The following is a 21382-nucleotide window of genomic DNA, read 5'->3' as shown; positions in this document are numbered from 1 at the left end:
GGGGGGGGGGGGGGGAGTAATTAGGATTTAGTCTATGTGGCAGTGGAACCCTATTGACATGCAATGAGACATTCACATGGCATTCAACAACTTCCATTAATAAGAAGGGTAGTTTGGACAAAATAGTTTGACAGGAAGGGAAGTTCTAAGCCGAAATATAATTTAAGAGTAAATATGAGTTATTTCGGATAATTTAATGGTATTTTTTTATCATTTTCCGTTTAATCTATATGGCAGTGGAACCTTATTGCTGTGCAATGTGGCATCCACATGGCATTTAACAATTTCCGTTAATAAGGAAAACACTTAGACCAAATAGTTTGACGTTAATAAGGAAGACACTTTGACCAAATAGTTTGACGTTAATAAGAAAGACACTTTTGACCAAATAGTTTGATGAGAAGAGTAGTTCTCCGTCAAAATATAGTTTAAGGGTAAATATGATCTATTTCGGATAGTCTAAATATATTTTTGATTCTTTTCGAAGACTTCTATTAATTAATTATATTTGCAGTAGCATAACTATATGCAAATTATAAACGACTTATCAATGCTAAAATCTAGGTTATTAATTTTGTATTAGTTATTCAACAAATTAAACTGATTGGTTGATATTTCCTGTCATATGGATTCGACGTTAATCACCTATTCATTGCATGCAGTTTGTGTGTTGATGAGCCCAACTATCTATTTCAGTCCATTTTGACCCGCAGCACATCAAATAATGCTAACCTTTCCCATTAATCAATTATTATATGTGCTCTTGATACACATACAAGAAAACAAAAACGAATGATGGATTGAAATCGACTCATCACAAAGAGAGGTTATAGATAGAGTGATCAAATGTAAACGATTTATAATTCCTAAGGTTTAACCAGCATCCATAAATGGCCTGCCAAACTGACCATTTACACACTTCAAATTGAGTTCAATGTAGGGTGGACAAGATATGAAAAGAATGCAAGGAAGCTGGAGATAACGAAAACCTATGGTTTATGATCCTTGCATCTTGCCTTTATTTATTGCAACTCTTAATCATCTTCTCTTTCAGGTGGAAGACCACACGGCAAAAGCATTTTCTGCACAAGCACAAGCAACTACGCATTGTTAGTAATAATAGTATAAGACCAAATCAAGGACGTATATTCACAATCTATCATATATACGTCTAATGATATAGAAATTCAATACTTTTGCTTGTTCTATCTTTTATAAAATGGAAAGACTATTAACAAGTTGTAATCTTTCCATGTCCGGTGAAAAATAAACTTGAACGTTCTCTCTTCCACGTGAACCAGCTAACCCTTTCATCAACACGGAAATTATTAAGGAAGTGGCTGGCTCTCCAGATAAGTAGCTTTAAAATTATAGCATTTAACAAATGGTCACACAAACATCCACGAGTGGGATCATGTTGAGATGACGATTAACTGCATACCTACTCTATCCTTTCCAAAAGGCATACACGTTGGAGATAAGTCCGCTTTCTTAATGTTATCTGACTAACCTCTAGCCTATAATTTTTTTTAAAGTGGCAACATAACAATGGTTGTTGGGCTTAACAAGGTTTAACCACTACAAATAACTACAGGCAAGTCGAACCGTAGCTCTAAATCACAGACTAAGACTTCTAAGTTCACAAAAATAATAACTCCCTCCATCCTAATTTATGTGGCATACTTCTATTTTTAGTCTATTCAAAAAAGAATGTCATACTCCTTATTTAGAAACAAATCAACTTTAACTACTATTTTTTACTATTAATGAGACGATTTATAGCGACACAAATGTCTATAGATTGTTTTACAACACAAGTTCTTTTTTAACTCCATGCTCAATAAAAAATTGCCACAAAATTGGGACGGAAGGAGAATTGTTTTGGAAGTTTCTATTCGAAGAAGTGTGACAGCCTTCTAGTATATCGTCACAAAAACTCCATTTGTTAATGTCAGTCAAAGGACTTCATGTTCTCCTTCTTTTCAAAAATGTTAACTTCCATCTACATACCACCCTATGAGGTAAGGAAATAAAATTATTGTTAGGATGTCCTTTATATGTTGGAAGCTAGACAGTGATTATAAGCAGTCCCTACAGAAAGGTTCAGGAAACACATCTTCCCTTTCAATTCTTTCCATAGAACTTGACCTGAAACGAATCAAACCAGAGGAAGATTTGGGAATCCTCAAAGACTGGTCTTTCCAGAATGCAGATAGAATCAGCATGACAGAGTGTATGTACAGCTTTATATAAAGGGCCAAATAGAGCACAACATTAAACTAGTACCCAAACAGTTCCCTTTAGCTCTATGCAATTCAAAATTTAAAGGCATAACACACTCACACACTTGAGCACTGAAAAGTGGTGAACCGCTAGGAGATATTCAAAAATGAATATTGATGTCTTCGTATGCATCTTTCTCTAGCGGATGAAGTTGAATGGTTTCAAGTTCTAGGTTTACTCACAAAAATGACATACTTGCTTTAGGTAGAGCGAAAGTCTATAAATCATATTTTCTAGCCGACAAAGTGGAATGGCTTCAAGTGGCAGGTTTACTAAGAAAATGGACAAACTAGGTAAAGTTAGAGCTAACTTACTCAAGTCTAGCAAGTATATAGCAAAAGGATAAAGAATACATCAAAAAGGTGGCAAAACTCATAACACTAATTCCTTGACATATCCTTCCTTGACATACCCTTAAACTATAGGTATACATGTTCCAACCCTAATTGATGATTAAACATATCATGAAGTATCTCCTCTACATTTTCTACACCGGCAACTTAGCTTAATATCCTAGATTGACCAATCAAAAGCTCCCCAAAAACTGCATGTGCATTCCAACTTCATGGTCTTAGCATCTACTCCAATTTTTTGTGTTAGTTCAGATCCTTGGTAACTTCTTTTGGAGCCTCAACTCAAATTTGATCCAACGTCACAAACCTTGTTTATTCAACCCCGCACACGGACGGATGACAAAAAGTTATAAATAGGGAAAACCCAAACACTAAGATTGACAACCATCCTTCTTAAATGCTCATTTGCAAGAAACCTTGCCAGTTTGATATTTGGTTTGGAAATAGTACACGTTTTTCTTACTAATTACTGGTATTATTTTAATCGAAAAAAACAAAAAGAAAGGGCAACATGAAGGTGCTATAACTTATTAGTGCATATAATTCACTTTTTCAACAAAAGACAATGCTCTTGCACAACCTATAATCTTAACATCAAAGCAACAGCAAGTTCAATCATCTAGCTGGTAAAGGAACGCACGGAAGTACACTAATAGCACTGAGTTCACTCATTATGCAAGTCAACGAGAAAACTGAAAACAATTCCTTACACAAGCCAGCACATTAAGATCTAAGAAAACAAAATAACCACCAAATTGCAAAACAAGATAAACATTTTCAACAAAGCACAAACCTGCATAAAATTGTAACGTTCTCTTCCAATTGATTCATTTTCTGCAATGGCAAAATACGCCATCATTGGATAGTGCCCAACATAGGATGCATAGCTATCGCGCTGAATGTTTACCGCCCACTCACTAAACCAAATACAAAACATCCATAACATCAGTTATAATTGTTTAACAATAAATGTCAAACAGAGACAATAAATATATATATAAATTAGATCAATTTCAAAAAATGCAAAAGTAGGCAACTTACAATCTAGTCAAATCGGCATGTCCTGTTCCAACATATTTAGCTTGTAAGTGCTCAAGCTGGGAGTTGATGTTGAACCTGTCACTAGCCTGTATACACTCATTAATCAACTGTACATTCTACAAACAGAGAAAAATTACAGTAACATGTACACTGAGCTACACAAAATAAATTAGGGTTATAGGAAGAAAACATCGGGTGTTCGTGGAGATCTGCAAGATGATAATCAAATTCGAATATGAAGGTAAAAATAAAACTTCACAAACATACCTAAGTTGCACATGAAATTAAAAATCACGAAAGGACATAAAAATAAAAATTGAAAACATATACATCAAAGAGGGAAAATATATTAGGGTTTTGGTTAAGAAAGAGGAGCTAAATTGAGGAGATGATAATCGAAATTGGTGTAAATTTACCTGCATTTTTTTTGTACAGTGAGAAGATTGAAGGAGACGAGATGAATAAAACAGAGCGCGATAGGACTACTTAAATATACTGTCGAAGACGGGGAGTGAAGCGAGTCACGCTGTCGGGTACATACATTTATAAGAAGCTTACGTATGTTATAATTAAAAAATATTTATTATTTATTGTAATAATATTTTTTTTTATTTAATCACCTTTAATTTATTTATAATACAAGTTTAATTTATATTACAAACAATAATTTTTTATTCACATATAATACAAATTTTAATGATAGATAATTCATTTTAATACACTTATAATACAATGTGTCAATTTTTTACCAAACAAATATAATAAAAACAATTATAATTCATATATATTGGATACATAATTTACTTTTAATACATATTGCGATTTAACATAATATTGTTATAAATTGTAATAAATAAAAAATATTGCTAAAATAAGTAATTATTTATCAAAATGTACCAATTTATGTAATTTTTCCTACATTTATATATGAGCAGCAAATATCACCAATATAATTACAGAAATACTCCCTCCCGCCACTAAAAATAGCCTAATTACTTTTCATAACTATAGTTTGATAATAACAATTCTTAGCTACATGTTATAGGGAGGAGAAAGGTGAGCGAGATTGGGAGAGAGAGGCGAGAGAGAGGGCAAAAAGTGGGAGAAAGGTGAATTGTGTATGTAAATTGGATAGATAAATGTATATTATACATATGTATTTGTATATATGACAAGCGAGATTGAGAGAGAGAGAGGAGAGAGGTGAGCGAGATTGGGCAGGGAGCAGGAGAGAGGTGAATTATATATTTATATGGAAAAATTACATAAATTAATACATTTTAAAAAATAATTACTGATTTTAGCGATACTTTTTGTTTATTACCATTTATAGCAATGCTTTGTTAAATTTGTAATATGTATTAAAAGTGAATTATGTATGCAATATATATGAATTATAATTGTTTTTTGAAATATATTATGTTTGTTTGGTAAAAAAATTGTCACATTGTATTATAAGTGTATTAAAATGTGTGATAAATATATTATTCATTATTAAAATTTGTATTATATGTGAATAATAAATTGTTCTTTGTAATATGTATTAAACTTGTATTATAAATGAATTAAAAGTGATCAAGTGAGGTAAAAATATTATTGCTATAAATGGTAAATATTTTTTTATTATAGTACATTTATGTAAGTTTCCCTTAATTGGTTAGATAATTGTATATTATACATATACATTTGTACATATAACAAGCGAGATTGGGAGAGAGGCGAGCGAGATTGAGAGAGGGAGGAGAGAAGCGAGCGAGAGAGGTCAGAGAGTGGGAGAGAGGTGAATTGTATATAATATTGATTAAATAATTGTATATTATACATATGCACTTGTATATTCTAACGAATTATACATATACAAATGTAGCTAATTATAGAAACTCGAAATTAGTGAACATAATTAATGTAATATTAGTCGTGAGTGGTGATTATAGCAAACTATAACTATGATGAGTAATTAAAAAATATAAGTTTGCTTAACCGCGTAATTTTTCCAAAAAAGAATGATCTAATTTCTCTTTTAGTCTATTTTAAAAAAATGAGTCTTTTCCTATTTTTTTATAACACTTTAACTTCAACTTTCTACATGACATGTTTAAGGCCACAAAATTAAAAGATATTTTGATACATTTGATATAACTTTAATTTAGAACTATAAAATTAAAAGATTCTTTTTCTTTTTTAAACTTTATTCTAAGTCAACTAAATCATCATTTTTTAAATGGATAAAGTAATAGCTTTGATCCTTGATTAATGTAAAGAAAATTTTATTTTCATGTGTGTTAATTCGAGGATGAATGTAACTACTATTATTTTTCCATAGTATAATTATATCACTTTTAGGAGCCTTTGGTTGAGTACTTTATGTTATTAGTAATTATTGTAAAATGTGTCGATGTGTAGTTTTCAAATATGTAAAATCATAATTTTGATTATTATTGTGAGTCAGTTGAAAAAAGAGGACGAATTTAAATCTTACATTAAATCATAATACAAGTCGCTAAAGGAAGTATTTATTATTAATATAAATAAAAATAATAATTTATTTAATCCAGAAAGTTATTACTAATATAATAAAAATAATAATTTATTTAATCCTAATCCTAATTCCTAATACAAGCACGAAACTTTTTTTTTTATCATAACAATCGATAGTTCCCTTTTATATATATGTCTTCATATATTAAATTTAACCTAATAATTTAATTTTCTCAGAAATAGAAAGAAAAAAAACAGACATAATAATGTCTCAAAATATTCTTCCATTGGTTGTGATTTTGTGTTTAGAGATTTGAAATTAATTAGGATAGATGATTCTAATCAAATTTTTTCTTCAAAACGATTCCATTACTCTGATATCTCGTGCTCATATGATGGTTTCTTTCTTTTAAAAAACCGTAAGGCATACAAATTTTATTTTTTGTCTAATTCATCCACAAGAGAATATCAAATTCTTGAATGTCTGTATATGAAATATAGAAATGATCATCCAAACTATTGTGGTATGTGCTACGGTTCTAGAATTGATGACATGGTTATATTAATCTTTAAATTTTTTTACTTTGTTAACTCTTTTATCTAAATATTCTTGGACAAGGACTGATACATACTGCTATGGTATATTTTGTTCTACAAACAATATAATTGGTTAACGTGTTGATATAACAGTATTTTGATGTGACTCAGATGAAGTAAAAAAAATTCTAGTATCAAATTTTATAGAGATGAAGTAAAAAGAATTTCAGTATCAAATTTCATAGGCGAGGAAGACTACTTTCATTTGACTACTTTGTCTTAGTTTATATGGTGAAAAACGTAAAGAATTGCAAGTATGGATTATGGAACAAGATGGCTGAAAATGCTTATGGAACATTTGCAACTTGCCTATTCATTGCCTTCTTCAACAAACGGAAAAAATGGTGAAATTCTCGAGAGTGTATGAACATCGTTAGCATGTATTATCCTAAACAATAACAATTTGTTACAGATTTCTTAGCTTCAATAAGTTCGGATACTTTGTATTTTTTGGATTTAGAGTCTAACTCCGTGCGACACTTGACAACTTACTTTGTATTCGTGGAAGATTGATAATATTGCTTGAAAGATTGCTTACAAGTTGTTGGATTGATTGTTTCAAGCTTGGATGTCTTGCAAATGAATGACATCCTCTATTTATACTACTTCCTAAGGACCTAAGTGTAAATATTATTTATTTTACAAGTCTCTCCTTATTTACATTTTGGTCCCTCTCTAGAAAAGTCTACATATTCAAGAGATTTCTAAACATTTCCAAGAAAATATTTAAGTTATTCTAGAAAATTCTAAGGAATTCTCAAGCCTTCTTAATTTTTTTTAGAAGGTTCTAGAGTTCTCCGCAAACCTTTCCACAACTCTAGACCCTTCTTTCCCCATTCGGACGTAAAATTTAATTGTCATGTGGCGGGACGCGACAATACAAGAATTAACCAATCATACATGAACAGATCCTCTGATTACTTCTTATTTTTCATTCTTATTTTGTATTCTAATACTTATTTTTCTTTCTCATTTTGTATTCAAATGGATGAGTTTTGATTTTTCTCTATTTAAATACCATGAATTATTAGTAGTCTTCGATATGCTTAATACCATATGATTTAGAAGCAATCCATCTTTGATCTTATTCTTTTGTAACTTTTCGTAGTATATAATTTGCATGGTACAGATCGAGATGATATCATTTTCAATGTTTTCTTGTTTTTTAAATAAAATCTCCCTTGAGCTGGCGAGTATTATCAAATACAAAATAGAACACGTGAAGCAAGGGGAGGTAAAACCAAATAATCTCCTTGTAATTACTAACAAGTTGGGAATTGGTAAAGTTAGGTGAGTGTCACATCTATAACGACATAAAGCTAGCGTTTGATCATAGATTTTTAAATATTCTTGATAAATATTATTTGGGTGAAATTTCACCATGTGTTTTGCCATAGTATTTGGTAAATATATTTCACTTTTTTAGAAAAATATAATTTATACCCATAAGTTTTAAGTATCAAAACTAACCATAAGTTTGTATTACAAGTCAATTAGATCTTTGTTACAACGACAAATAGTGTCCATGACACTAGAGCAATGTGGTAATTTTGAGTGAGTGCAACAAGTATCATTTCATACATCGTGAAGTAGACAAAATACATGACTTTGTTATCTTGAGCCGATTATTTATCATTTTCATCAATAATTATATTATCATTTCACATTGACCGAATATTTCATCACTACTTTGGAATTAATGTAAAAAAATTATGTAATACAACGTAAGCAACAACTTTATAGGGGTTTTTTGTAAAAGATAAAAGTTTGGGATAAACTTTCAATCTTTAAAAGATCCAAATAATGAGATTTGATCCAAATATTAGAAAAAAACTAGTATTTGAAAATTTGAGATATTTATCAAAAATATTTGTCAAATAATGACAAAGTGTATGAACAAACACTTTTGCTAAAAAAAATTTCAAATATTATTTAAGAAATCTATGGCCAAAAGAGCAATGAAGCTAATAGAGAAAATGAGTAGATGATAATATTGTCTTTCTAAAAATTCAAATATACAAAGTGAATTAATTTGATAACTATATATTTACTATAGGATAAAGATCATATTAGCCTTTCTTAGATTAATTTTAAAAAAAGACATATTACATATGTTGGATTTTAAATTTGACTTTAAATTTTAACTTTAACCTCCAATTTTTATAGTGCACAAACATGCACTTTAACTATCCTACTTTTAAATAAATAAACACACCACTTTTAGAGCCAAAGAGAGTGAAATGCAAATCTCCCACGTATATTAGTAAGTCACTCAATAGCTGCCAACTAATTAGATATTTTACACGTCCATTTCAGAATTAAAAAAAATTAAAATGAGATTTTGATTTGAAAATATAAAAATGTAGGCAAAAGTATTCATTATCCCCCTGTACTTGAAGCTTTTTATTCAGTGTACACCTAAACTTTATTTTGTTTCAATTACCCCCCTGAACTTGCTTATTCATCGAACACGTACACCTTTATGTCCACTCACTACGATCGTGTCCACACGCGCACGACACCTAGATAAATATTGTCACCTAGATAATACCACCCTTCACAATTCACAAATCAAACTCTCTCTTAGCAGGTGAAAATCCATGTAGGTATTCACCAAAAACTGAATCTTTCAATGAAATTCTCGATATTCTTGATCGTATGAGACGTTTGATGAACTCAACCAAGTGCTTGACGAAATGTCTAAGAGAGGAAATTTGGTTAATGAAAAAACTTATGGTATTTGATTAAGAGATATACTGCAGCTCATAAAGTTGAAGATGCAAAAGAGTTTTTCTATAAGAGGAAAATTTTTGATTTGGAACTTGATGGATTGTGTTTCAAGAAGAGGATTCTCGAAGCCCTTGAGAAAAATTTGAAATTTGAAAAGAGAGAAGAGATAAAGAAGAATAAAATGAAAAACATAAAAGATTATTTGGATCATTGTTCCAATGTATCTCAGCCTTTCTGCTGGAACCAGCAACTGGGCAGAAGCAAAGGCCATGCTTTTTGGCCTTAAATGGTGCATTGAATAACTAGAGAATAGAGAGAGAAAAATTCTTAGAATAAGCCAAATATTAAAGAAAAATAGATTTTTTACGTATATTACCGTTGTAACTTTATGATGTGGCAAAAAATCGCTGTCTCACGCGCTTTGTAGAGTTTAATTTCAGTTTCTATGCCAGGTGGACAGAAAAGGTGTACGTGTTCGATGAATAAGCAAGTTCAGGGGGGTAATTGAAACAAAATAAAGTTTAGGTGTACACTGAATAAAAAGCTTCAAGTACAAGGGGTAATGAATACTTTTGCCAAAAATGTACAATATATAAAATGGATTCATCAAGGGTAGAGTTGTCATTTCAGCATTTTTTTTACTATTGTGGGCATCAAAATTTAATCCTAACTAGCGCAAAATATGTGGACATCACGCGTTCTGCTAGGTAAGGCTCGCATGTTTATTTATTAAAAGATTGGATAATTAAAGTGTCTACTTGTGCACTATGAAAATTGGATGTCAAAGTTAAAATTTGAAATCAAGTTTAAAGTCTAATATATGTATTATGCCTAAAAGAAAGTCATTTTAAGCAGAGACATCAACAACTTTCTAACTAGAGATAGCTAAGGCGAAGAATATTACTCCCTATGTCTCAATTTACGTGACATATTTCGAATTTTCGAGATTCAAACAAGTCTATCTTTAACCGTAATTTTTTCATATATCTTTTAATTATTTTGAATTATAAGTTATTGAGACTTATACTTTCTATGTAGTTTATATACTATATAAATTTCATTTTAAAATATTTGAATATTGAATGAGCAAATTCTGGATCAAACTTAAACTATTTTGACTCTAGAGAGAATACGAGGGTAAAAAGGATTACTTTGTATATAAGCAGAGGAAACTGAAGGTCTTTTATTTAAATTTTACGAAAGAGAAAAACTATGTGAAATTCTTTAACATTCATAATTATCTTACCACAAAATAGTGAGTTACTTATCAAGAGATATTTGAAAGAGAAATATAAGTTAGTAATTTCTTAATCCATGTAAACTGTACTTAAAACAGAATGAATTAATACACAGTTTGATGGTTTAGTACAGAATGAAAAGTTTATTTCGAATTTCATAAATTTCAAATTCGGGCTCCTCCTCTGCATTTGTATGTGTGTGTAAGAAACTCACTAATTTTCAATATAAACATACATTAGATGAACACATAGTTTTAATTACAATAAATTCAAAACCCAAAACTTTAAAAGTGGAACTCATCAAGTTAAATCTCCGATTGTTGATTTTAGAAATATTCATGCAAATAACAAGTTGATGAGGTCCCAAATCCCTAGTACAGAGTCTTCATCATCTGTTGTGCGTTGTGCCTTACTACTATTAGCCTCTGAAGAACTAATATTACTGCTTGATCCTTTTGAGGAGTTACCTCAAGAACCCAAACCCAACACCTTAAGCTTTTTCCAGAGTATACTTTGTTGATCTATCGATCAATTTTCTTAAATTTTGATGCCTTAATGGCTTCTTAGAGTAAGTATTATAATATACTTCCTCCGTTTAAAAAAAATGAGCACTTCCATTTTTAGTAATATTTTAATTTTAATTTTTTTTACGTGACATGTTTAAGGTCATAAGATTAAAGGACAATTTTATACATTTGATAATTTGGGACCATAGGATTTAAATTAATATAATATTTTTTAAAATGATATGAGACTTGCGTGTTCTATTTAGGAATACAATATAATATATTTGCTCGTTACAGATTGGGAATGCGGGATATATATAGTAAGTGTTACTTTTGTATTTTAAATAGAATATATTTTCCTAAGGCATATCATTGTTTTATTGCATTAGAAATTTACAAATTTTCCATATCTATCTATATTAGTTATCTGAGAAATATTTGAAGACTTTAAAGTGAATGTAAAATTTAAATTATCAAATATAGTAATTTTTTAAATAAAATATATTTTCTTAAGGCATATCATTGTTTTATTGCATTAGAAATTTACAAATTTTCCATATCTATCTATATTAGTTACCGGAGTAATATTTGAAGACTTTGAAGTGAATTTAAAATTTAAATTATCAAATATAGTAATTTTTTAAATAGAATATATTTTCCTTGAGGCATATCATTGTTTTATTGCATTAGAAATTTATAAATTTTCCATATCTATCTATATTAGTTACCGGAGTAATATTTGAAAACTTTGAAGTGAATCTAAAATTTAAATTAATAAATATAGTAACTTATTAAAAGAATGTAATATACCAAATTTTTTAAAAAGGAAAAAAGGTTAAAGTCATTGGGAAACATTGAACTTCTCCTTTTATGTTTATCTAGGACTAAATAATTGATACTTTATAATAGTGACAAATATCTATAGAAGTATATATCAGATCTTTATTATGTCTACTGAAAGAACTGAATTATAGAAGTTTTATGGATAAAGTGAACAAATACTACGACTAACGCAATATAGATTACAAAATGTAATGATTCCTTCTACATATTACAAGTGTAGGAATATATTTAGCCTCAGGTGAGTTCATCTCCCCAAGGCTATGAATGAAAATTTTACTCTATATGTTTTAATTTATTCACGTAATTTGACTCGATATAATTTAAGATATATTAAAAGGCTTAAAAGAAAAGATTTTTTTCTCGAATAAGAAGAATGAACTTCATTTTCCTTTGCTTAATAGAAGGACTGAAGCTAAATTAATGTGTTTAATTTCCTCATGCATATTTACCAAGGTTTACTTCTCTTGACTTTCGAATTCGATGCAAAGAGTAAGTCAATATTCTTGGAATGCACACTAGACACTATCAACGAGGATTGTGGTGAAATGAATAGAATTTCTTTATTATTATATTAATTAGAAGTCTCACGATTTGGTATGAAACAAATTTTGTTAGGGAGCGTTCTCCCTTTAAATGGGCGGTATATAGATCTAAATAATTAGTCAGGTCGATCCAATAAAAGATATCAAACATCAAATAGAAGAACATTCAAAACAGAAAAGAATAGGTGTTGATCACTAATATTTTTGACATACGTAGTGAAGTGTATAGTAAAGCTTACGAATTTGTCTAATAGTAATATTTTTGACAAATCTAGTGTAGTATAGTAAAGCTATCGAGTTCTCTATAACCTTAACGCTTTAGTTCAAATCTTGTATTGAATCTTAACTAGAGATCCATTGAACATTCTAATACTAATTCGTATCATGTGTTGTTAGCTAGTTATAATTGACTTAATTGAAGATGCAATTGAAAACCAAATAATTATTAACACAAACTTAATTTCTATTTTACACCAAATGACTACATATCAAAGCTATACATTACCCAATGAACAAAACAAATTCAAGAAAAGTGATCATTCACTATAGGAAACAAAAAAAAAACCTCTCATCTCAATATACAATAAAAAACATACTTAACATCAATTAGCTGCATATATATACTAGTTTCTTATACATATATATTTTTTATAGGGTCTAAAATATACATCCAAATAAAAAGCTGATGAGGTCCCAAAACCCTAATACAAAATCTTCATGATCTGATGTGTGATGTACCTTATAATTATTAGTCTCTAGAGAACTAATATTATTACTGCTTGTTCCTCTTGAGCAGCATGATGAGTTATGATTAGGATAATAAGGACTAATTGTTGAAAACAAGTGCTGTGTTGAAATCCAATTACATTTGTGGATCAATCCATAGTTCATATTCTTAGCATTGATGTTCTTGATGAATGGATGATCAAGTAACATCTCCGCGGTCCATCTCTGATTATAATCTCTCTCTAAACACTTCTTCAAAAAATCCTTCCCATCATTAGATATATTATACGGTAGCACCGGTTCTAAACGTGCTATCTTCCATGCTAATTCCTTCTTACTCTTACATCTTGACCATATTCGCTTTCCAGTAATCATCTCAACCACTATGCATCCAAGAGCCCAGATATCAACCTGTTTACCATAAACCCCACTAGTTACAGATTCCGGAGATGCATACACTAGAGTCCCTCTAAAATCGCGATGTTTCTTCCAACTGTCATCTGATATCAACGACAATCCAAAATCAGCTAATTTAAGCCGCATATATTTCTCAGTAGGAGGAAAAACAAGAATATTAGCTGGTTTCAAATCGCAATGGATAAACCCTTTGTTATGAACATGAGAAATGCCTTTTAAGATCTGAAAAGCATAGTACGCAGCCTCAGATTCTCCAAGCATTATCTTCGACTTGTGAATTAAATCATCCAAAGTTCCTCTATCAGCATACTCGAGCATGAGGTTATAAGTGTTGTTGCCATTTTCAACGCTCACATCTTCTCCAAAGCACTCAACAACATACTCTGACCCTCTCAACGCATGCAATATTCTTCCTTCCTCTCGAAGCGAAGATGAACGATTAAATTCTGCAGATTTCACTGCTGCATATATCATAGACGATGAACATACGTTCATCGGCCTTGCAAGAGACACCGTACCGTAAGAACCCGAGCCCAACACCTTAACCTTTTTCCAATGCATGTATGTAGCAGTAAGGGGGGTTAGGCTTTACCTTATCGATTCAGTAACGAAAATTTTCTTAAATTTTGATTGTGTAGGTTTTGATGCCTTAATGTGACTTGTTAGAGTAAGTGTATATATGTAGTACTCTTCTCTTTTTTTTTCCTATTCATGTTCTATTTAGGAATACAATATAGTTGCCTTTTATAGATTTGGATTACTTTTGTTAATTTTTTTAATTTTATTTTATTGGGTTTTAATTAGAATTTTGTTTTTGTCCTAACAATATTCTTCACTTTATACTTAAGGAAAAATATTTATCATATAATTGTTATGTTCCATTACAAATTCACAAATTAACCATATCTATCTATATTATTTACCTACTATTTAAGACTTTGAAGTTACCTAAAATTTAAATCATCAAATATTTCCTTATTAAGAGTACGCAACTCACTAAATTTTTAAAGGAGACATTTGAACTATTCCTATTTCCTTTTATGTTTTAGGACTTTTATTTTTGTTATTGAACCTCCATTATGAACCTCGCTTTCTTAAATATTTTTACTTAATTAATTTATTTTGTTTGCTATAATTTAAGTAAGATTTAAATAAGATAAAAATGTTTATTTTAAGGTCTTAATTAATATTACAAACTTTAGTATAGTTCAAATAAGGAAAGGCTAAAGAAGCAAAGTTTTAGTGTAAGTTCAAATTATACACACCTCTTATATGCTACACCAGGCTAATGTTCACCACCATAGGCAAGGGGTGTACATGACCGTGTTGGTTCGGATTTTTTAAATATTTAATTAAATTATTTGTGTAAAAGTTTTAAATTTATAAAATAAACCAAACTAATAAAATACGGGTTTTTCAATCTCGGGTTGGTTCGGATTTTTCGAATACCAAACCAAACCATTGTATCGAATTTTTATATTTATAAATCAAACAAAACTAATAAACATCGAATTTTTTTAGATTTTTGGATTTTTTCGGTAAAATTTCCGTACAAACATAGAATTAACTTATGCTCCAAATATTTCTTTAGTTCAACCAACATACAATTATCTAAGGTGTTTCTTAAAAAAATAACACAACATATGAGATGAGCACTAATGACACAAAAATATTCAATAAAAATAATAATGAAATCATCATATAAAATAAATATTGTAAAGTCATAATGAAAATGATCATAATTTAAAAGTACTAAATCATGTTAAAATAAGTTTAATAAGTATTAGTTACATTACTAAATATTTAAGAAAAATTTAAATTAGATTATGTATTTTAATTATCTAAATCAATGTAAAATTAAAGAACAAATATTCAATATTATTGTCATTATTAGTGTTGAATTGATTTTCTTTTTGCATTAGTATTAATTTGATTTTGATTTAAGTTTTACCATAATTATCAACATCTATGAACTATAATCTTTATTGGACCATTCCAAGTTCTAAGTTTTAAACTTGAAATAGTACATTAAACAATAAAAAATATAAAATAGTATAAGAAATATTTTAAAATTATACCAAAGTGAATATTTTTATATAAAGAATAAAATTTTAAAATTACATATATAATGTCGGATTGGTTTGATCTCGTGTTGATTATTTTTTTGTTAAAACCAAACCAGTTCAATATAGCCGGGTTTTTTTATCCAATTCCAAACCAAGTCAAACCAAACCACTAATCAATTTTTTTTTATTTGACTTGATTTACAATTTGATTCAATTTTCAGTTTAATTTCGTGCACCCTTAGCTATAGGGAAGCCAATCAATATGTAAATTAGCTAAGCTAAAATGGCAATAAACACTCAAATGGCAACAACTTCCTTTTTAATTATTCTATCGTCAAAAGCTACTACTATAATAGTTACCAGTTTCATTCAGTGACATCCGTAAGATAAGGAAGTCCTTTATTATTATACACATGTTTGTATCAAAATAGATTCTGATTCTTGAATTTGTGTGAAAGCAAAATCAGAAACCTAAACTATAGGGATGACAAGATTTCTCAATGTGCAATAAGATATGAAAAGCCTGTGGAAATGAGGAAAATTTCTTATTAGGCAAAAATATTTACCACAGTATACTGTGGAAGTACAAATCTAAAAGATCTAGCATCCAACTGGCTCTAATCTGTGTGTATGGAATTATACTTAATGAAGACTACACTCTTCCTACTATTTATGCTCTCATTTTGTCAACAGTTTCTAGCTAGCAATATGTATAAACAACAGAGCTAAGTTCTCCATCAAGATCTGCAACTATCTTTTGTAGCATTGGGTGATCTCTTCCGGCTCGTAAATGATCAACAATTTACTTCTCTTCAAGTTGAGAGGATAGATATCATGTTTGAAGAATAGCTTCTGATGATGAAAAAGATGACTAAATAAGAGCACCCCATAGAGTAGCAGGACTTTCGCTGCATTTAGCGTGTACTTGCTTGATTCTTTCGACTGATTTGCAGATTCCACTGCAGCTCCAATCAAATGATGCCACACAAACATTACCTGCTTGTGCTTTCCATTCGCATTCTGTCACAGCGGAGGGTTTAAAAGACTTTAGGTACTGAGATTTTAAGATATCTAAGATAAATGACAAATATTTAGGGAGTGCTAACCAGGCGGAGTTCCACAACACAGGTTCCGATCATCAATATGCTCAACTTCTAGACCAATCAACCATGCCCCGAGTGACACATCTTCATTAGCATACTTATGCAGAATAGGTCTGAAAATCACCACGGTACACACTATGAGATGGACAAGCATTCATATCCACTTTCTGATTAGTGGGATTATACTAGAGAACTGAAAATTTGACACAGGAGCAACCCGCAATCTAGATAAATCTGTTATACCCTTCTATCCCATATTAGTTGATCATCTTATTTAAAATAGTTGTCCCATATTAGTTGTCCATCTTACTAAATCAAGAAATCATTAATTAATTTTTTTCATATATTATCCTTGCAATTAATTCTTTTTGAAACTGTACGCATTTATTTGTAAAATTCTCAAAAAAGTTTTTTAAGAGGTGAATTAGTAAAATTAGCTTCTTATTTATGATTTCTTTATATGCGTGTAAAAAATGATCTACTAATTTTGGATGGAGTGGCTGTTAGTGAGTGAGCAGGAATGTCCATTTTCCCCAATTTCAAGTGTATGTTTCCTTGTTATCATTTGCATAAACAGTTCCAACCGCAAAAGAACTTCAAAACTACAATCAGCATACATCATATTCTACAAAGGTCCTAGTGTAACATGTTCAAAATAGAATGCTATAGCAAGAGAACATTTAGCCTAGTATGAACAAAAATCTCACCTGTTGTTGGCAACATATGTTGCCAACTCTTTCGAGATGGCGTATATCTGTCCAGTTGCATGTCGGAAGTACTTATTCCCCGTCTCCCCAAATTTCCAGAACTCAGGTTCATGGTACTTAACACTCCTATCAAGGAAAAAATGGAAAAGATTCTAGTAAATAAAAATCCTGAAATTTTGAACTTCAAAATTTATAGTTAATTCAGCTGGCCAGAATAGCTTCACAGAAGTTACTTTTGATAGAGAACTGGTCCAGATTTCATGCATCCTATATACACCCTGGGTTTCAACCTGTGCCTGGCAAGAGTTGCAGCTAGTGTACCTACAATACCATGGTGTGTTCAACTATTAATTTCCAAATAACTGAAAATCATCAGCTTTCAGTTGTCCGGAACTATAATGTACATATGGCAAGAAAAAAATGGAGATGTACCTAAATTGACATGAACATCATCATCAATCTTCACATAGAACTCAGCATCCCATTTCGCAACTGCAAGGGAGAAGAAAGCTTTCGTTTTTGCAGTTAACTCATGATAGCCTTCTACGTGATCCTGTAAAATATAGTAATGAGATCAAACTAGAAAGATAAAACAATCAGATGGAAGCAAATCAGAGAACATTTTTTACTTACAAGTCGAAGAATATCATTATGCTGAGCATCTTCACTATCAATGGCTCGATCTAAAATGCTATTCGATATCGCGCTGTATTAAGGAGTATAAGAACTTTTAGAGCACAGCCTATGACATTTCAGATAATTATATTGGTGTAGGCTCAACAAAACAACAACCAAAAAATAAAGTGAGAAAGTAAAAGAATAGGAAACATTTTCCTCGTTTAAGTCTGTTGTAAACCTCAAACATAGAATTTCCTGGCTGCATCCTTATTGAGAACTAGTGATCAAAGATCCAGTTTGTTGGGTAATCCAATAACTTTCATCAGTTTAGATGGTTCTACTCCTCTTTTTGTTCTGAACCTAATGTGATGTTATAACTTGAACTTCTATTTTTGAACTTAGTACAAACTTCTTCAGGATTAAAATCAATAACATGATCTGAACACAACAAAGTGAACAGAAAGAAGAGATGGAAACTTTTGGTGACTGAGCTTATCCCTTAAGCAGAAATTTAATTATCACTCAGTTTACAGACACCTCGAAAATTAGGAAGTTGTAAACTGCCTCTAGAAGGATAGCAAAAAGCATTTGGCAGATTATTACAGGTGAGAAAATGTGCAACATACTGTGTCTGAACCTCTCATGGCTTATCTATGACTTAGTATCATGGAAGATACAATTTCCACAACAGAACCAATCTCCCACATTTATATCCAAATGCACCATTTAGCCCCCAAAAAAACCTTTCATACTCTGATAAACAGTAAACTTTCATGCTGCTGTTTAAAATTTCAATTAAAAGAAATAAAAAAGAAGACAAAGAAAACACTTATCCTGCACTTATTCTTACCATGTCAAGTTAAAGACATACTCCAGGGCTTGTGATATATCTACCCAAGATTGAAAAGTATAGAAGCCATCAAACGTGAAACTCATAAAGGATGTTATTACTTTGCCTTTTACAGTTGCAATATAAGCACAAATGCAATAACAGAGTAATTCAGTTCCAACTAAATTGATCGATGGAATAGTGTTCACAAGTAAGAACTAAGCAACTAAGAGGCACATCACACTGCTCATGGCAAGATATTTGCACGTCTTTGACATTTCTAAAGACAGAAGTAAATTGAAGCGTTGAATGTCATTGATTCAAATCTACATCCTCAACAAAAGCTAATATCCTTTCCTTTGATCATTTTGAAGCTACAATAGGAAAATTAGCATGGATCATCATAACTTATGCGACAAATGGCATTCCCAGTCCCGAAAGTCACGTCTTTCAGTGATGGGACTGAAGTAAGTACTTCCGAGTTGCTGCTCCTTCCAATTTAGTTAGAATACCAACTCTAAATACCTTTAGTATTTTGTTCTAAGAAATCCAAAAAGAGTGGAATAACAACACACATTAGTTTATGAAGACAAATAGTGTTTTATAGAAGATTCAAAGTTCTTGCAGGTTCCTTTAAGCAGCATAATGAACTTCTTACAGCTTCGTTCACAAGTGGCATGCTGCACATTACCAGATAGAAAAGGAAAAAGGTGCCAGAATGCTAGATTACAGATGATTCTATAATCACTCACTGGCAGTTCTCTATACCTAGTCTTAAATCTTTCCAGTTCATCTTTAGTAGTGAATTACTAACTCTTAACAAAGCTTCTGATAATTTCCTTCGTATATCTCTTGAAAAGCTAATCATACATTCAACTTTTAAGTGAAACAAAGGATATTTAAAACAAAGAACAGGAAGCATATTATCAAGAAAGAATATGAGACTCCAGCAGAGACTCATTGATGAATGAGCATCTATATGTTTGGCATGGAGAAGATATGGAGCACTGCAGATCATACCTGTGGCCTATCATGAAACGCACAATTATCCCCTTTTCTTGCTCTAATCTATGTAGCTTTGCACCTACGCAAACACACAGAATGTTGTCAAAGGAGGAAGAAAATGAAAACCGAAGAAGTATATACATCAATAATCTTATAATTAATACCTTGAGGCATCCAAGTCTCTCTAATAGAATCGCGCCTTTTTCTACTACTGAAGGCCGTGTTTATCCCAATAACCATAAATGTCTTCTTTCTCGTCCCACTTCCTCCAGAATCTGTCCTCAAGGAAGGAACCTCTTCAGTTATCCGTGGAATTAGAGGATCCTTAGTTGAAGGCAGCTCACTTTGACTCTTAGCAATTGAATCATCCAATGATCTGTTCAATGCTCCAATAAAGAGAAGGAACATCAAGAACAGATTTAAGTAAAACATCATAAGTTTTGAACAACACTTCCTCTCTACTTCTCTTTTTACCATAAATTTGTGAAAACAACGTCGAGCTCACAAACAAACAAAAATTATAAACATATTTCTTATGTTGTGTAACATATGTTGTCATGTTAAGTACAAAAAAAATAAAGTCTAAGGTAATCACATGAAAAACTCTGAAACTCACTGGATAGCTACTTGTGCTTTGTTAAACTCTCCCATCATCTCCTCCTTCTGCTCATAAAACATCATCCATATTTAAAAAAAACAGCAATAATAACTATAACAATGACAAAAAAAAAAAAGGTTTTATCTTTGTTTGTTGTGGGGTGGGGGGTTAGACCTGACTGTTTTTGGTTTCACAATCATCAGAAACAGAAGGCAAGACTCTTTCTTGCGTCTGGCGCCTTCCAAATATGTTCCTTCCATCTGATTCTGGAGGAGTCCAAACTCTAATTATACAACAAAACAAAAAATCAAGAAATAAAAATTAAAAATCAAATCTTTTCAGCAAAAAAACAAACATCTTTTTCCTATTTCTTGAAAAAACCCACGAACCAAATCCCTGAAGAACAAATAGATGAAAAAAGAGAGCTTTTTTCTTGAAACCCCATGAAAATTTCAAACCCCATAACCAAAAAAAAGAAAAACACTTTTTGCATGACCCTTTTACCTGTTAGAGAAAAGCATACCAAGAGCAAAGCTAAAAATACAAAGAATAGCAATCCATTTAGTTGAGATTTTGGCTCTGTTTCGATTCTTCATGATCTTTTTAGGGGACAAGGAAGGAAGAAGAGCGCGGGGTTTTCTTGTGTTTTTATTGAATCATCAAAAGAGAAGATTGTAGGGGTGGGGTGGGGGTAGGGGGTGG

At 30.9% G+C, this 21382-nt stretch overlaps 3 protein-coding genes across 4 annotated transcripts; all 3 read right to left on the bottom strand.

The window, feature by feature from the left end:
• Window positions 1–717: 717 nt before the first annotated feature.
• On the bottom strand, window positions 718–4205 carry LOC107027205 (uncharacterized protein At4g14342-like). Its single transcript, XM_015228386.2, has 4 exons — window positions 4094–4205; window positions 3678–3763; window positions 3430–3553; window positions 718–1082 (listed from the first exon to the last, which is right to left on the bottom strand). Exons 1-4 carry the CDS (start codon window positions 4097–4099, stop codon window positions 1035–1037), a joined length of 264 nt encoding a protein of 87 aa, XP_015083872.1. The 5' UTR covers window positions 4100–4205; the 3' UTR covers window positions 718–1034.
• A 9063-nt stretch (window positions 4206–13268) lies between these two features.
• Window positions 13269–14315, bottom strand: LOC107027802 (mitogen-activated protein kinase kinase kinase 18-like). The gene has a single exon (XM_015228868.1). It carries the CDS (start codon window positions 14313–14315, stop codon window positions 13269–13271), a length of 1047 nt encoding a protein of 348 aa, XP_015084354.1.
• A 2020-nt stretch (window positions 14316–16335) lies between these two features.
• On the bottom strand, window positions 16336–21374 carry LOC107026997 (beta-1,3-galactosyltransferase 7-like). 2 transcript variants are annotated; one of them, XM_015228150.2, is made up of 11 exons: window positions 21185–21373; window positions 20855–20963; window positions 20699–20745; window positions 20247–20458; window positions 20098–20161; window positions 18264–18336; window positions 18063–18183; window positions 17864–17951; window positions 17631–17756; window positions 16927–17036; window positions 16336–16840 (listed from the first exon to the last, which is right to left on the bottom strand). In XM_015228150.2, the coding sequence occupies exons 1-11, from the start codon at window positions 21274–21276 to the stop codon at window positions 16692–16694; spliced, it is 1191 nt and encodes a 396-aa protein (XP_015083636.1). In that variant the 5' UTR covers window positions 21277–21373; the 3' UTR covers window positions 16336–16691. The 2 variants fall into 2 exon arrangements, with proteins under 2 accessions (XP_015083636.1, XP_027775203.1); XM_027919402.1 differs by lacking the exons at window positions 20699–20745; window positions 20855–20963 and having other exon boundaries at window positions 21185–21374.
• Between the last annotated feature and the right edge of the window lie 8 nt (window positions 21375–21382).

Source organism: Solanum pennellii, chromosome 8 (genome assembly GCF_001406875.1).
Source record: "Solanum pennellii chromosome 8, SPENNV200".
NCBI lineage: Eukaryota > Viridiplantae > Streptophyta > Magnoliopsida > Solanales > Solanaceae > Solanum > Solanum pennellii.
The sequence above is the reverse complement of the archived record's forward strand: the minus strand, read 5'-3'. Positions and strand labels throughout refer to the sequence as shown.

Coding starts and splice junctions, on each gene's coding strand:
- LOC107027205 (XM_015228386.2), bottom strand. Junction 3,554..3,677: donor CATGCCGATTTGACTAGATT/GTAAGTTGCCTA, acceptor TATTTGGTTTAG/TGAGTGGGCGGTAAACATTC. Junction 1,083..3,429: donor AACGTTACAATTTTATGCAG/GTTTGTGCTTTG, acceptor GTGCTTGTGCAG/AAAATGCTTTTGCCGTGTGG.
- LOC107027802 (XM_015228868.1), bottom strand. CDS start 14,315: ATGCATTGGAAAAAGGTTAAGGTGTTGGGCTCGGGTTCTTACGGTACG.
- LOC107026997 (XM_015228150.2), bottom strand. CDS start 21,276: ATGAAGAATCGAAACAGAGCCAAAATCTCAACTAAATGGATTGCTATT. Junction 17,952..18,062: donor TGATGTTCATGTCAATTTAG/GTACATCTCCAT, acceptor ATGGTATTGTAG/GTACACTAGCTGCAACTCTT. Junction 17,757..17,863: donor GGACCAGTTCTCTATCAAAA/GTAACTTCTGTG, acceptor TTTCCTTGATAG/GAGTGTTAAGTACCATGAAC.